This window comes from Lynx canadensis, chromosome B3 (assembly GCF_007474595.2).
Source record: "Lynx canadensis isolate LIC74 chromosome B3, mLynCan4.pri.v2, whole genome shotgun sequence".
Classification (NCBI taxonomy): domain Eukaryota; kingdom Metazoa; phylum Chordata; class Mammalia; order Carnivora; family Felidae; genus Lynx; species Lynx canadensis.
Genome location: NC_044308.2, coordinates 103,249,312 through 103,266,641, shown reverse-complemented (window position 1 = coordinate 103,266,641; position 17,330 = coordinate 103,249,312). Strand labels below are relative to the sequence as shown.

The following is a 17,330-nucleotide window of genomic DNA, read 5'->3' as shown; positions in this document are numbered from 1 at the left end:
ACAGCGATCCAGCGATCCAAGACAAGCTCCTCACAGCATGCATGGCTCAAGCTCTTCATCTATAAAATGACGAGTGATAATATGCAGCTGCCTCGGTCAGAACTTAAATGCATGAGGGACACTTTGCACAGGACCGACTAACAGTAAGCACTTAACACGGGCTACTGAGACATCACTGTCACGACCAAATGCACCAGCACTCTGTGCACCTCCCCCAAAGAAAGAACCAGCCGGAATTTTCTCATCCACGCGCAAAAAAAAGAAAGAGCTCAGATCCTGACGCTGCCTCTTTAATGATGATTTTAAGGTCTGATGAGGACCTCCATTTCAATTCAAAAGGTGCAGAGCTCCCTGAAGGCAAGGCAGAAGTGGACATGGGAGTGATGGGAGAGCAAAGCAAGCACTGGGCAGAAACCAGAGAGCCCACACCTACTGCAAGAATAAAACTCTGCCCCCAGCAGCAGGATCAACACACCAGCAGAGGGGCTGTTCCATGGGCGACGCTGGCCCCAGCTGTCCCCCCACTTCTGCTGCTGGCACAGCTCAGCCGGAGACAGCCAAGACCCTGAGCTGCAGTAACAGCCTGAAGCAAGAGCACCAGTTTACTCCCTGAGGGTGATTCGCTGGAAGGCTGGCACACGAGGGCTCCCTGGGGGGCCAGGAAAGGATGGCCATGGGCTGCAGGTCCCCTCCACCGGGGAGACGATGCACAGGGATGGCCATCACCTGGGCGTTGAGGGAAAGCGAGGCTCCAGAGGACAGTTGGCTGAGTGTGTAAAGGTTCTGGGATCTGCTCTGACGAGTGGGGTCCGAAACAAAAACGTGCATGGGTCCTGCCCAAGTTTTCCAAACACACTCCTGAGTGACTGAACGCTCACTGTATCCCACCACCGCCGTCTCTCATCGCTAGACGCAGCACAAGCCACTGTCCCTTGGAGACAAAGGAGGGGGAAATAATCTACAAGAGAAAATGCAGACCCAGCTGGAAATCCTTCCTCAGAGTTTTAAGGCAACTGCTCAGAAGACACGGAATACCACTCGAACGTCAAGGCTTCCCAATCCCCGGAGGCCTGAATCTTTACAGGGCCCACGGCACCCTTCCCATCATGTCCATCTCGTCACTCTGGCCCTCCAACCCCCTAATTTCCAAACTCACCGGATGTCTCTCAGCTCCTCAGCTTCCAAATGTGTCTTATACACACCACTCTCCCCCAGGACCCTTGGCTAATTCTTACTCACCCCCCTCATCGCAGACTAAATGGAATCCTTCCTTCTGCACAAACCCAAGGTTTCGCCCGTGAAACCCTGTGCTTGCTTGCACCCTGCCAGGCTTAATTTGTGTCAAGTCCCCCTTTTGTGGTAGACTATAAGCTCCATGAAGGCAGGGACCACGCAGTTATTGCCCACCGGATCCCTAGCATGAGTAGTTGCTGACTGGCTGATGGTATTCCAACTTTCTCTCCTTCCCCGGGCACTTCAGCCTCTAGCCAAACACTCCTATGCCTTTACTACTACTGCCCTCTAAAACCTCAGGTCGCCCTTCAAAGCTCTGCTCCCAGGTCACCGCCTCCAGGATATCTTTCCCAATCTTTCGGGAATATCTTCTGACCTCACCCTGGAGGAAAAAAGCAAAGTTTCAGAGCAACATGTACAGACCCACCTTCCAGCCAGGCCCTGCACTGATGAGGCGAGTGACCTGAACCGGGGCCTCACTTCCAGGTTGTGCAGATTGTTGTGTTCATCTTCCAATCGGTTTTCTAGGTGTGCAGGATGGTTTAGTGTGGGTCCGGCTGTATTTCATGGACGCGAGACACACAAAAAGCTTCCATGCTGTTCCGCCATCTTGGCTCCTCCAAGGGGCCTCACTTTCCACCAATAAAATCTAATTCCTGGGACTGACCAAGCAAAACACCTAATGGAACCTGGCACATAGTGCGTCTGAAAAAACAGCTGCCTCCATCTACCCCTCCTCTACACCGTGTATGGTTTGTTGCTAAGTTATTCGTCTTGACCTCGGGTCGTATGCCCCTGGAGGGCATTTCCTTATGTGGGCTCCTCAACATGAAATCATCAGCATCATCAAAACAGCAACAACAACAGCATCGACTCACCCTTACTGAGTGCTTAACGTTTAGTGTGTATGTTTATAAGTGCTTCATTTCTACTAGGTACAGGGGCTCCCATTTTTAATTAAATAGATCCGTACAGTAAACACATGCAGTAAAACGCATCTATCTCTATATTTGGTATCCCAAAAGTCTTCGCGTAGCGTTAAACTTTAAAAACCACAGAATTATAGTTTTTTTTACAAAACAGATCGTTTAGAAATTTAAATTTCTTTTACACTTAGTTTATACATTTTGAATGCAAAACTCTGAACTTTACATGTTTCAGTCCCTCGGATAAAACATGGCAAACGTTAAAATTCCCTAAAGAGCATTTAGGGAAATTCACGAAGTTATATTCACGTCAGCTACTACAGGACTCTCTCTCTCTCTCTCTCTCCAGCAATGGGCTCAATTTGGAGGTGGTAACTGGTGGATTCTAGAGGTGTGGTGGAGTGAGGACCACACAGGTGGCTGCCAGTGTGGCTGCCGTCACTCTTTGTCCCTTTCTGTCGCAAGTCCACGGGCCCACCCCAGACCGTGCACGCCAGAGTGATCTCTCGCCACTGCTTGCCTCTGACCCGGCACATGATGGGTCTCCACGGCGTGAATGAGGCACGTGAAGTATTTCAGGAACTGTGCTTCTGTCTTATGGCTGACAGCCACAGACAGGTACAACTGACAGAAATGAGCTTTTCACCTTGTCACTTCACAGCCCGACTGCAGCGTGAAAACATTCTTCAGGCCCATCCATCGCCCTGTACCTGCAGGATGCTAGTATAGATTACCTCCCCCACTCAAATCTCTGTTGGTTCTATTATTTCATGTCAGGTGGCCTTTAAAAGCCTGAAAATCTGTGTCATGCATTAGCTCCCTGGGTTCAAGCGACTTCTGTTCGAGTGTACCAGAGGCACGGTTCTCAGCAAAGCAGGGGCCATTCTTCACCTGCCGTGCTCTCACTGAATTTCAGGAGATAATACTGATTATGGAGATTATCGAATGCAGGGAGACTCACAGATGACTTACACATGATAAAGTTATTCCACAAATGCTTTTGTTAGCTAAGATTTTCAGACCATGCGGTACTTGATTTCTGGAATAACTCATCCAAAAGGCTGAAATCGTGCTTATTGAAATAATCAGAAACAAAACACAAGACCAGTGAGTTATTTCACATTAGTCTGTCAGGTCTGACAGCAGAGCCACATGCAACGGAGTACTGTGGTGTCCGAATTGTCTGCCACTGTGTAACAAGTCACCCCAACATGTGGTGGCTTAAAACAACGGACACCCACAGTTCCTTAATATGGGCAAAGCTTGGTGGAAACGGCTCATCTCTGCTCCACGTGGTGTGGACTGGGCAGCCTGATGGGCTGAAGGGTCTAAAACAGCTTCACTCCCAGGCCAGCTGCCTCAGCTGCGTGGCTAGAATGGCTGAAGGTTGGCCAGGCCCACTGCCCTTTTGTAATCCCTCACCCGCCAGGGCCACGGTCCCCAGCAAGGCAATCAGCTTCTCCATCTGGAGGCTGCCTTCTAAGAGGGCATTATAGACTGAATTTATATGTTGAAGTCCTAACCCCAGGACACCTCAGAATGTGACTGTATTTGGAGACAGGATCTTTAGAGAGGTAATTAAAGTGAAATCAGGTCATATGGGTGGGCCCTAATCCAGTAGGACTGGTGTCTTTATAAGAAAAGGAAGGACCATCAGGGGTGGGCACACAGAGAAAAAGGCCATCTGAGGACACAGAGTGAGATAGTCATCTGTAGGCCAAGCAGAGAGGCCTCAGGAGAAACCCAGACTGCCAACACCTTAATCTTGGACATCGAGCTTTCAGAACTGCAAGGAAATGAACTTCTGTTGTTTAAGGCGCCAGGTCTGTGGTATTTTGTTATGGCAGCTCTAGCAAACTAACAGGACAACACCGGAAGCTACAACACCCCCTTACAGCAACATCCACAAGTCACAAAGTATCACTTCCCTCAGGTGGACTGGTCAAAGCGAATCACCAAACCAGCCCAGATTTGAGCGGTGGGGATTGGCCTCCTGAAGGAGAGGTCCAGTGCACGCACACAAGGACACATGGGGAACCACTGTGGCCATATTTGAAGACAACAGGGGAAGAGCATGGAATGAAGTCAAAACCCTGAGTTCTCTTACCTGATCTCCAGCTGACTACAAGACCGGCTGGGAAAGCAGGGTAACGTCCACCTCAACGACATGGCCGTTAGGTACAGTGCTTCATTGGACAGGTTAAAGGGCCAAACAAATGAACGCTTATTAAATGAAAGAGCTCTGGTACGTGAAAGCATAACATGCTGACAAATCATGGCTCTCTGTACGATAACTTTCCTGTTTACCTTAGATATCGCTACAGAGCAAAAGTACAGATTCCAGGGCGCCTGGGTGGCTCAGTTGGTTGAGCGTCTGACTTTGGCTCAGGTCACGAACTCGCTGTTCATGAGTTCGAACCCTGCGTCGGGCTCTGTTCTGACAGCTCAGAGTCTGGAGCTTTGGATTCTGTGTCTCCCTCTCTGTCTCTGTCTCTCTCTTTCTCAAAAATAAAGACTAATCTTTACCAAAAAAACCAAAAGTACAGATTCCAATTCTGAATTCTATCCATGGGCAATGTACTAACGAAAGCACCCAAATGGTAGTGTAACCTAATGTACTACCGCACAGACCTGGTCTGTGTAATTTTCCAGGATCTGGTGTGAAACACACTCTCTTGTGTCTATGGTCCCTGTGCAATAAGGGCCCCTCCTCAAGGTAATCAGTTTATCAATCAAGTGCTCCAGAAATCCTAACTGCTTACCCCTCACAAGTTCTGATTGTGAAGAGTGCTCTCTAACCACATAGCAGGAAGCACAAGAATTCCAGGTATGGATGGGAAAAGAGCAGGGGCCCCTGGTAATAGTAAACAGCAGTTTTAGCCCAACAGCTCAGAAGCCAAACACACAACTGCCTGCTTTGGTTGGATTTTGTTAGGCTAGCACCAATTAGAACGGAAGTACAAAGCTTGAAATAATGATTCTTATCCTAAAAGGAGATCCTGCGTGAGCACAAAAGCAGGGAACGAACAGTTAAATGTTTGAGAGTGAGACGCATTATGTGGATGGCTGGAAATAAAACCTCAATCAAGAACGACTTGCAGTAGTCTTAAACCTGACGCTGAAAAATACCCCCGATGCATATTTATTAGGTTTGTCGTCCGAGAGGCTTGTATTCCATAGTGCTGCCAGCCATCATTAACAGGCACTAATGACCACAGCCTTTCAACGCCACCACGGCGCACTGCAATGCAGCTCAGAGCAGCTGGGGGAATCAGAACAGATGGCCTGCTTCCCTTCAAGGCAGAACTTTCTGCAGGTGACAAAATGACTGTTAGGTGACTGACAGAAAGAGAAACAAACAAAAGTTGAAATGGAATATCTGATGTCAGTAAAGTGGGTGTTTAGTATTGCAGGGAGCCTTTATTGTGGGCCCTTACGGTTGGGAGGGTTGTTTACACAGTGCAGCTGTGCTACAGAACTGCAGTGTTCCTTCCAAATCCAAAATCCTTCCCTGAGCCCCGGGACTCCTCTGTGCCAAGGGAGCGGGGCACTGGAGATGTCACGGAAATCCACTCCTTCCAGGTACCGGCTAAGTACCTAGCATACACCTGAAAAGGTGTGCCTGGCACTCCAAGGCAGGCAGAGGTGGGGGTCTCCGCCCTCCAGGGGCAAACTTTAAGGGAAAGCCAGGTAATTTCAACGAACACTAGTGGAATGCCATCACCAGTCTGGGCACACGGCAACAGCACAGTGGACCGAACCGCGTTTGTGTCTAGGGATGTTAGACACATGTCCTTATATTTGTTTTCACTTCTATTTTCCCTTTGGTAGTCTGTTTATGTACTCTGCATCCTTAGCTAATATAATACTCGGAATGCTTTGGCTATAAGACAGGAACCCACCCAGGGTGGCTTAAACAGAAAACAGTAAATAAAAATTGAAAAATGTGGGTGCTCTCAGAGGACTCGGGATTATTTTCTCAGAAAAGCCCTTGCTGATTATTCAGCCTCCAAGGGCCTCCAAGGGCCTCATCCCTAGCTCTTCACCCTGCTAGTCCCCTACGCCAACCTGCTCACTCTCTTCCCCCTTCTCCCGCTTTCTTTTCCCCATAACACCCTCTGAAATGGCATGTTTTAGCCATGTGTCTGCTGGCTCCCGCACAGGGCCCACCCCTCCCACTAAAAGGTAAGCTCCCCACTGCCCGGGTGTCCTCTATCTCCCAGGCTTCGGCTTCGGTCTGCGGCAGTGCTAGGGCAGTGCGGGTTCCCCATCAGAACTTTCGACACTGAACGAAGAGCCAAACACACAGAGCTCTGGGCAGGGAGTGCAATTGGGTCTCACAAGGGACAGGAACCAGAATCTAGAACCCAAACAGCTGCCAGCTGGCTTACATTGGAGTCCGCTCTTCCCTGCACCTCCTTTTCCCTCTCCCAAGGCTGCATCCCCCCTTTGTGAAAGTGCCTTCTCCACTCTCCCCTTTCAGAGCTGAAAACCCTGCTACCGGCTCCCATGCCCTTAGGATAAGGCCCAAAATCTTTCTAAGGACCCAGTCATTGACTAAGTCCAATGACTTTATGCCTGCCCCCAGCCTCACCTGTGATTTCAGTCAACCACTCTTTGTGGTTATGCAGGGCTTTCCCCCTTCCTTATAGGAGCATGTACACTTCACCTCTGGGTCTTCCAATCCTAGTTCGCAGTGCCTAGAGCATTCTTTCCCTCTTCCCTCCTCCTGGCCATGCTCTCTTCCTCCGGCACAGTGTTAGGTGACCCTCTGCTCTGCAGACTGCCTTCTATGTCTCTGACGGGACTACAGGCTCCAAAGTAGCAGGAACTGTACCAGTCTCATTCATCAGTGCATCCCCTAGTGCCAAGCACGGCATCCCACACGAGTAGATGCTCAAATACTCGTAGGCTAAATAAACGAACAACATATTGGCAATGGCTGTTCACTAAGGAGCTGTGACAAGAGTAAAACAGCAGTTCACGAGGGCAGGGAACGTGATCGCCCTGTCTCACTCCCCTGTGCCTGGAAGAGAAGACACCCAATAAATATTTGTTGAATGAATAAATTCCTGGCTTGCCCCATGTAGCTCCACCCCTTTTCTCTCCCATTTGAGAAAACGTATCAGAATGCAAGTGGGTACAAAAAATGGCATTATTAAAGAGACATCTCAGAGTCATTTGAAACATCAACACTCTATTACTTGTCATAAGTTACTGGACACATAACTCAAAACTGATCATCACAAATGAGGTCGTTTGAGACAGTGGTTGAGAATAGCTGATTAAGACAAAGCTACGAAACATGAAGCACTTTCTGCTCTTATCATTTTATTTTCCAGAAGCTGAAATGACAATACACTCAGTAAGAACTAATAACTGACTCATTCTTACCCTCACCGTTCTCTATAACATAGGTTCTGCTCGCCCCAGGAGAAACCTTTCTTTAAAGCAAACGACGTTGGGGCGCCTGGGTGGCGCAGTCGGTTGAGCGTCCGACTTCAGCCAGGTCACGATCTCGCGGTCCGTGGGTTCGAGCCCCGCGTCGGGCTCTGGGCTGATGGCTCGGAGCCTGGAGCCTGTTTCCGACGCTGTGTCTCCCTCTCTCTCTGCCCCTCCCCCGTTCATGCTCTGTCTCTCTCTGTCCCAAAAATAAATAAACGTTGAAAAAAAAAAAAATTTAAAAAAAAAAAAAATAAAGCAAACGACGTTAAAAATTCCTTTTCAGTTATTTTTCTCCGGTACCAATGAGGTCCACCAAGTTGCTGTTGTCTCCAGTCAAAAGCCAGCCCACAGCCCCACATGCTTACTTCCAGGAGGCTGTGTTGCTGATCCCTGCACAGCGATATAAACTCACTGCACCAGCGTGACAATACTGGTCTCCCTCAGAATCGGCAACTGGTATGTTTTTGGCTTTTTGGTGTTTTGTGCGTATGTGTTTTACCTCTTGGACAAAATATGTTTGGTAAAGTTGCTGGGCTCTCGATCAGCCTGGTTTTATTTCTGTTTATATAAAGCATCCCCAAATATTGATCACATGATGAAATACAACCAAAAATGCGAAGTCCTAGCAAAGGTGTCAATCTGGATGTGTTAAAAAGAGAAATAAATCTGAGAGAGCCAGACGAGAAACCACACAGACAGCCACATACTCCAAACAAGGCTAAAGTTAGTAAAGCAAAATATAGCAACCCAAAGCTAGTAACATCATGACCCTTAATAGCCTACAGAATTAGACACTCCATCCACACGAACAGATCTGAGCTCTTCAGATCACCCCACACGCTGAGTGGCAGTAAAGATTTTGTTTTATTTATGAAAAACAAAAAGACCTTTAACTTTATAAAGGATACTAGCGTTTGAAGTCTTTGGGCCCAAATTAGAGAGAGGGGACGAGAAAAGGAAAAGTATTAGGGTATATCTTAAGGTTTCTTATTACTACCGAAGGGAGGGGTAGTCAAGGCAAAGCGCCAAAGTTAAAACACAAACAGCATATAGAAATCTGGAGCTGCTTGTTTAAAAAAACAAAGACCATAAACTGTTCAAGCAACAGTGTGCTTTGTCTTATCTGACAGAATGCTGCGCTGTCCAAAGGAAAAAAGGCAGGTCCCCCCACCCATCCCTGACCTTTTAAGCCTTTTGAAGACCTTGATCAGTTTCCACTAAAATACTTCATTTTCAGTCATGTTTAGAAGTACACATTTGTAGAGGTTTTTACCCATTTAGATGCCAAGGATCCCTTTGGCAGTCTGGTAAAACCTACTGAGCCCTTCTCAGAAAAATGGTTTAATTGCGTAAAATAAAATACAAAGGACTACAAGTGAAAATAATTATACTTAGTTATCAAGACAGTTTTAAGTTATGAGACGATAATGTATGCAGTTCTGTATTAATGCACCAAATAACAAATCTAGCAGCAGTTCTATTTGTTGCCTGTACTCATGAAATGCTAAATTTCAATCTGACTATAGTGAAAATAGAGATGCATCCCGCCCCCATCCAAGTTCAAGGGCTTCCTGAAGGACCCTAAAACCCCTTGGTTGGGTTTGGGAGAGCCAATAAAAATATATCTGGTGAAGCATCAAATTAAAAATAAAGCCTGGGAAAACAGATTATCCATTCAACTGTGCAATATTTTTCCAAAAAACCATGATGGGTCCTGAGTCAGCAAGAGAGCTGCACGCTTCAAACTGAATCCAGAAAGGGATTCAGCTTCCCCCATGCAAGTTACAAAAAGTCTGAAGCTTTGAGAAACTGACAGCACTGCTGGAGTCTGCCTTGAAGTGGGAAAACAGTGACCCGGCATGCAGTGATCCAGCTCAATTGTGAACTTGAACAAATCTCCTTCCTTTCTGGAGCCTCAGTTTCTTTTTCGTTAGTAAAATAAAAGGGCTAAACACACACCATGACCTCGCAGGTCCCTTCCAGGTCTAAAATCCTATCTTCGGATTATCTCTTCCTTATGCTGGCTTTTGTAGCCTATTTAGATTAATTTCAAAACATTATTGCCTTGCTTAAGTTTGGAACAGAAAGTCGTACCAAATCTGAATGTCTTAACATATAATCAAACACCAATGAGCCAAATATACGCATACCATTACCACCTTTTTTAAAAACCCTGTTTTGCACATATCTACTTCAAAAAAAGTAATCACAGCGTTGGTCTTTTCTGCTATTTAAAGTCAGTTCCCATTAGAATTCTAGCACCATCACCTTAAGAATATTCAAAATTAACACACAGAATGTTAACTATGCATTTTCCACACTAAACCAAGGAACAGTATTACAGGGTATACACCAGGAAGGGCCCTTAAAGATCACCTAATCCAATCATGTTTCATTATCACTTTAGACAGAGAAGGTAGAAGACTAATCCAAAGTCACAACGCTGGTTGGCAAGAAAGCAGAGATTCAATCCTGGTCTCCTGACTGTACCTTTATGCTCTCTCCACTACACTCTCAAATCCAGACACACTTCCCCAACTTAGGCTTAAAAGGAATAGCAAGAAAGACCTGACGGTTAGACTAGTCATTTTCTCTACTCTGAATTACGTAATGGGCACAACAAGGGGTGGTGGCATGACACATTCATTGGCTGGAATCAAGAAATAAGGAAATTCCATTAATCCACCAAAAAGGTGATGACCCAACTAACATCCTAACTACCTGGCAATTCTCTTAGTACTGTACAGTATGTGAAAAGACCCATATTTGCATATGGATTTAGACATATAGCTATATGCAAATAGCTATACATATAAACCTCTTCACACATACATATATAAGTATACACATATATAGACATACACATATATACATATATATAGTTCCTCAGTCTGCTTGCCAGGATTTCTCACTAACATTTTACCATGAAATTTAAAAGAGAAAAGAAAAAAGGAGAAATTTAGAGGAAAACAAAAAGGTAGTTACACAACAGCTTAAAAAAAAAAAAAGCACTGTGTTTTATAGGCAAAAGCTTCCATCAATATCAATACTGGTCATTTTTAGACATCAACACTAATTTTATCAATAAGAAAACCTACTAGAAATTCTTTACCAATATTTACATCCCAGATGATCAGATATGCAAAGTTGATGTTTGATTGTTATTGTTGTTTTAAGAGGCACTGTCTTGAATCCGATGGATAGGATATGAATTAGTAAGGGTCTCTCTTTTTTTTTTTTAATGTTTATTTTTGAGACAGAGAGGGACAGAGCGTGAGACAGAGGGGCCGAGAGACAGGGAGACACAGAATCAGAAGCTGGCTCCAGGTTCCAAGCTGCCAGCACAGAGCCTGATGTGGGGCTCGAACTCAAAAACTGCAAGATCATGACCTGAGCTGAAGTCAAACACTTAACCGACTGAGCCAAGTAAGGGTCTTGTTAAAGTCTACCTACTACTCACTATTTCCCCAGCATTCTTCAATGTACTTAATATTTCTAGAGAATCAGAAATCTACAAAGAAAGAAAAGAAAAGAAAAGAAAAGAAAAGAAAAGAAAAGAAAGAAAAGAAAGAAAACAAAAGAGAAAAGAAAAGAGAAAAGAAAAAAAGAAAAGAAAAGAGAAAAGAAAAGAAAAAAGAAAAGAAAAGAGAAAAGAAAAGAAAAGAGAAGAGAAAAGAAAAGAAAAGAGAAAAGAAAAGAAAACAAGCAAGCAGGCAGTCACGAAGGAAGGAAGGAAGTTAGGAAGAAAGAAAGCAAGCAAGAAGGAAAAAAAGAAAAGAACAATTCTTCTCAAGTATTCAAAAACCTGACCAGTATCTTCTCAGTAGTCTGATGTCAACTCACATTTCACTTCCTCAGAGAGACCTGCCCTGACCCCCTAGCTAAAGAAAGCAATACCTACCTGGGGCAGATATTCCCTAAATTAACCTCCTTCTGTTGAGAATTTGGCAACACCTGACATTGTCATTTATAATCCATTTGTTTACTCGTTTGTTTCTGCTTACCCTGTCCCTCCACACTAAAATGAAAGCTCCTTGTTCACTGCTGGATCCTCAATGCCTAAGCAGTGCTGGCACATAATAGGTGCACATATAACTGCCGAGCGTCTGGTCCAAAATATTCAAGTGCCAACTATGTCATACTTAGTGTCTCCTGGAAAACCATTAGTCAGGGACAAAGCACATGCAATGAGTAATGCATTTACATAGCCTACTTTAGAGTAAGCCTATGATACCAAGACAATCCTGGGGATAAATCCTTTCCACGGCTTTGGAATGCCCTGCACTTCCAGCTAGAAACACAAAACCTCTCCAGGCCCACTCACACGCTGCTTCTCTGAAACATCTCAACAATGATTTCCTCAAAAGGAAATAATGAAATAAAGTTCTGGCATAAGTTAATCTTTCCTGTCAGGTTCACAGAGTATGTTAAACATGCTTTGAAGCCAGACACACAAACAAAATCAAACTCCACAAAATTAGGTTGGGCTGAAGTTACATAAGACCAGCTAACCTCCTGCTTTCTCCCTCATTCCGCCCTCCTTCCGGTGAACCCTGACATCTGTCTTTTCAGCACAATTCAGATGCAGGTGACAAAAACCGCTTATCTGCAAACTTCAAAATAGGTAATGAGATTTCCAATATTATTCCACTTAATACTGTAGCAACTGTAGCAACAAAGTGAGGAGGAATAGACAACTTCCAGCTGTACTGTGTCTGGAAGCTTCTCTTAAAAATTCTCTTCAAAATTATTTTTAAGCCCACACTTCAAGGCATTCAGTTATCAAAACACGTTTTTCAGAGTTCCCTGAGTTTTTCCATACCCGTGGCTCCTCATATGTGTGAGAAGCTTACCTATCAGCACAGATGACGGTCTGAACACAGGTCTTTCAAGAGAGAGGACAAAAGCGCGGTTCCCAGGAGTGACACATCCAAAGGAGAAAATAATCCTTTCTCCTCCTAAATATTAAATCCAAGTTGCTTCCTCTCCCGAGTTTCCTGCACTTCCCTCCTCCCCATTCTGCTCCCCTTTCACTGCCCACTTTATCCTGCTTTAATCCTACGAAGCCTCTCTCCCGGCTTATTAAGGGTAAACAATAGAAATGTCACAAGGAAACTCAGGAAGTAGATGAAGTCTCTAATTGCTGCCGTTTAACGATTGTGGATAATTACTATCTTCAAAATGTGGTTTTCACAAGCGGAGAGGGAGCCGAGGCGGGCGAGCTCCACGCCGCCAGGAGCACATCAGCGAGGCCGCGGCCCGGGACGGAGGGGATGCGGCCCCGCGCCCCGGGGCCCCGGCAGGCGCAGCCGCGTCCCTGCCCCCCCACCCCCAACCCGCGGACACTGGCGGCTGGGAAAGCGGAGGGCCGGCCTGCCCGCCCAGGTCACAGACAGTTCACAGCCCCCGGCTGCGGCTACCCGCGGCGGTCACCATAACAATATGCAAAGCGCTACCCGCGGACGCCTACCCCACAGATCTCGCTGCCCGCGGCAGCCAAGCCCGCAGCGCCGCGCTCCGAGTTCCGGGAGCCGAGACCACAGTCCCCCGGGGCAGAGGGGTCCCGGGGACCGGGCTCCACCGGCCTTTCAGCTTCGCCAACTTGGGGGTCTCCTCCGACACCGCGAGGTGCCTGCGACGGTGGCGCCTTGGCCCGGTCCCTAGCGGCCCTCCCCGACCCAGGACGCGCGGGGAAGTCGAGCAGGGGTCCCCCGCGGTACGGACCGGGACTTGGTCCCTGAACGCTGCGCCTCGAGGGGCGCGGTGTCGCCACAGTCCCTCCCTTCCCGGGGCCGGCCCCGCTCCGCCACTTCCTCGGCTGCCGCCGTCCTCCGCCGGGAAGGCGCGTCTCGGTGGTCTCTGCAGCGCCCCGCGCGCACTGATGGGGAGCACCGCTCCCCGGGCGCCTGCCGCCCGGGCCCCTGAGCCGCCCCCGGCGCCCCAGCCGCCCCCAGAGAGCGCCCGAGCCGTCCTCCTGGCCCCGCTCGGAGATGCGGGCGCCCGGCAGTCACCCAGCCCCGAGCGCTCGCCGCCCGCCGCCTCGGAGATCTCGGGACTCACCCTAGTACTACCAGCTCCCCATATTTCACAGGCTCCTTATTGGGGGCGCAGTGCTCCTCCTGGCCGGGGGAAAACATGGAGCCCCGATCGGCCGCCGCCGCCGCCTCCTCCGCCGCGATCCCCGCGGAGTCCGCGCCGCCGCTACAATCCCATCCTGAGAACGGGGTGAGCGCGCCGGGGAAGGGCACGGCGGCGAAGGGGGCGCGGGGCGGCCAGTCCCGCGGCTGCTCCGTCGTGGCTGTGAGGCTGCCCCGCCGGGCTCCCCGGAGCTCCGCTCGCCGCCGCCGCTCCGAGCAGGACTCGGCAACAAATGGGACCGGGCAGCAGGGGGACCTGCCCGCGCCAAGCGCCGCCGCCGCCGCCGCCGCCGCCGGAGCCCCGCCAGGGAAGGAGGGAGGGAGAAAGCCAGCGCGGGAGGGGCGGGGGCAGCGGGCGGGGGAGGGGCGGGGGCAGGACCGCAGAGCCGCCCCGCCCGCGCGCGGGCAGGTGGGAACCGCCCGGCCCTCCGCCCGAAGCCGCGCTGCCCCCCGCCCTCCCCGCGCCCCCTCCCTCCGGCGCGTGGGGCGGCCGGCACCCTCTCCCGCCCCCCTCGGGTCCCGCGGTGGATCGGCCCCCGTGTTATGTAAACATAGAGTAAAAGGGAAAGGAAGTTCTTAAAGGAGCAGCTCTATTTTTTTTCTCTCGCTTCCTTCCCCAAACTTACAGCACGGGGTTCTCAACCCTTGAAACCCAGTTCTCTAGCTGCTGAAAACTGCCCAGGATCCCGGAAACGCAGTCCTCGAGGTTCCCAAGCCTAGCCTAGCAGTCCCGGGTTTCCTTAGATGTAAAAAAAGAACTTCCTCTCGGAGTTAGAGAGCATTTGCTTTCTCGGTGCCATTGTGTAGCGGCGTACATCCGTAACACACGCACCTGGGCGCCTCCTCCTCTTCCAAAATCAAGTCTTTCAAAGCTTGGAGGTATCTAGAAATCTGGAGGGTTTTGCTAATTGGTGCTGGATTAGAGGGAGTTTTGAGTTTTGAAGGCACTTGGAGCACCCTGCCAGTGTATAGGGTATAGCTACCCGGTTTGTGGTCAGCAAAGTTCCACAGGATTAAAAAAAAGGGGGGGGGGTTGGTTTTTGGGTTTTTTGCTTTTTTTTTTTTTAATCCATACTCCATCCACTTTTCTCATACTTTCTTTCACTACCCTAAGAAATTTAAGAGGAACTTACCTGGGTGAACTTTTTAGTGAATATAAATGTTCCTTTATTACTATAATGTAGACAATGCACTATGCTATGGCTTTAATATGGTTTGGGGTATAATAGATGTACTCACTGCTGTTTTTCATCATGCAGGATTTTATTGTTTTACCATTTATTAAGCACTGGTAACATGCTGGAAACTGCATATTATTGCCAGTCACTGCCTCCCAAGTCTGCTAAATATTTAAAGAAATAAATACTGCAAAAGCTACCTTGTGTATAAACAATGACTGATTAGCCGTGACCCTAAGAAAGGGCTAGAAAAAAAATAATCACATCTATCACCTTCCACTCTGCCATTTGGCACCCTTTGCCTAACATTCTCTGACACGTTATTACTACAGTTATATGATGCTTCAGAAAATTTTACTTCAGTTATTAACTGATTTTTTAAATTGAGGCTTTAGAAATAAATTACTTCAATAACTACAGCTACACCATTGGTAAGCCAAACACACACACACAAAACTGAAACCATTAATTTGTTTCAGCTAAGTACAGAAATTCTATACTTCAGCTGAATACAGCTATTCTGCACATTTTATAAATTCTCTGTATTTTTAAATATATATTCTGTTTTACTTTAAACCAACAATCCTTCACTAACGGGTTAAATGTCTTCTCACTAGTGTTTTGATGTGAATTTCTGTCTGAATTTGTTTGATTAATGTTACCTTCATCTGTGGACTCTATGCTTCTACTTACCATGTAGAAGTGTTACTAGCAAAGATCTATCGGAATCATGCCATAGTTATGCAGTCCCCTGTTATTATAGTACTTGGCCCTGTCATTCTAACTTCTCCAGGCTTGTTCTGTTGCTGCTACTGCTCTCTAGGCTGCAATTACCTCCTCCCTCCTTCTCTCTTGGCATGCTGTGCTTTTGTGCATTGCATTACACTATTCTGGCTCCATTTCCTCCTTGCTGTGCTCTGCATCTGCTCTTAGGAAGATAGAAACAAATATTTATTAACCTCCTACTAAGTTCCAAACACTAGCCTGAGAGTGTCCCATAGGATGCCCCAGTCTTCGAAGGTTCTTCATTCTAGCTGTCTGCCCATGGTGCCCCTGATTTTCAGAAGGGCAGTGCTCTCTGTTCGCCCAGCATGTCTTTGAGCATGTTTATGGTTCTGACACAGGTCTGTCTTTATCAGAATTATTTAGGAACTGTTGCTTTGAATAAGTTTTTGTATCAGGGGAGACTTTTATCCTAGGCAGCTCAGGGCTTGAAGACCAGGTTTATAAATCACTCCCAGACCTGAAAGCCTCAGGAATGTATACAGCCGCCAGAAGTGGAAATCCAAATGAGCACATGGGCTGAGTGAGGACTGCGGCAAATTGGCGAGCCTGTGCCATCTAAAATGAGCATTGCTCTTCTGCAGATAATGGTTACCATGTGACAATAACAGGTCACTGTTGCTAAATTTAACTTTTCTTAAAGCCCATATCCGGAATTTTATGCCAAATTTCCCAATTTCCAACTGTCACGCAACTCATTCAAGTTGATTTTTTTTAAAAACACATTTTTTTTTTTTTTTTTTACTACATTGGGCTCAAGGTCTGCAAATTTGCATTCTCTGATTTCAAGGAAACTTACAAAGGTAAAGGTAAAGGAACACACACACACACTCTCTCTTTTTTTAATCTTTATTTTTGAGACAAAGAGACAGTGTGTGAGTGGGGGAGGAACACAGAGAGAGGGAGACACAGAATCTGAAGCAGCCTCCAAGCTGTCAGCATGGAGCTCCATGGGAGGCTCAACGTGGGGCTGGACGCAGGGCTGGACGCAGGGCTGGATGCGGGGCTCATTGTGGGGCTCGTCATGGGGCTCGTCATGGGGCTGGAACTCACAAACCACGAGATCATGACATGAGCCGAAGCCAGATGCTTAACCGACTGAGCCACCCTGGCGTCCCAGTAAAGGAACACTTTTACGTGGTATCGTGGTATCAAATGGCAACGATGGGAGGGGAGCAGAGCAGTGGGGCATAAACTTAACTTTTTCAGAGTTGGTGACTTATGTCCCTTTGCAAGGCGGCTTGCACCTTTCTCTGCCCATCCTTTTTAGAGATTTCTGCTCACAAGTTAAGCCCACTGGAACATTACCCCTACCATCCCTAGCTAGTATTAGGAATCCGGTTGTAGCATAAATTTATCTCTTCTTGAATGTAACTGTTTTAGTTTGTAGCTTCAGGCTGATGGGACAATCTGGCTATGCCATCTGCCAACCCCCCGAAAGCCACGGTGGGTTTGACCGACCTAGCTGCCAGGGCAGACCCGCCCATCCCCTCCCTGCTCGCCATTCCATTTACATCTCTCCTAAACTACTCTCCTAAAGAGGATGGCCCACTCACTGCATCCCACAGGGAGTTGATGCTATTTCTTGGGCTACTAAAGGCCATATGTTTACTACACAAATAAATAAT

At 47.5% G+C, this 17,330-nt stretch overlaps 1 protein-coding gene across 1 annotated transcript in view; it reads right to left on the bottom strand.

Moving 5' to 3' along the window:
• PELI2 (pellino E3 ubiquitin protein ligase family member 2) overlaps positions 1-14,011 on the bottom strand; it is a 198,688-nt gene extending 184,677 nt beyond the window's left edge. The window contains exon 1 of the mRNA XM_030319179.1: positions 13,665-14,011. Coding sequence (XP_030175039.1) covers positions 13,665-13,741 — 77 coding nt within the window. The 5' untranslated portion in view covers positions 13,742-14,011. The remainder of the gene's footprint in view (positions 1-13,664) is intronic.
• Between the last annotated feature and the right edge of the window lie 3,319 nt (positions 14,012-17,330).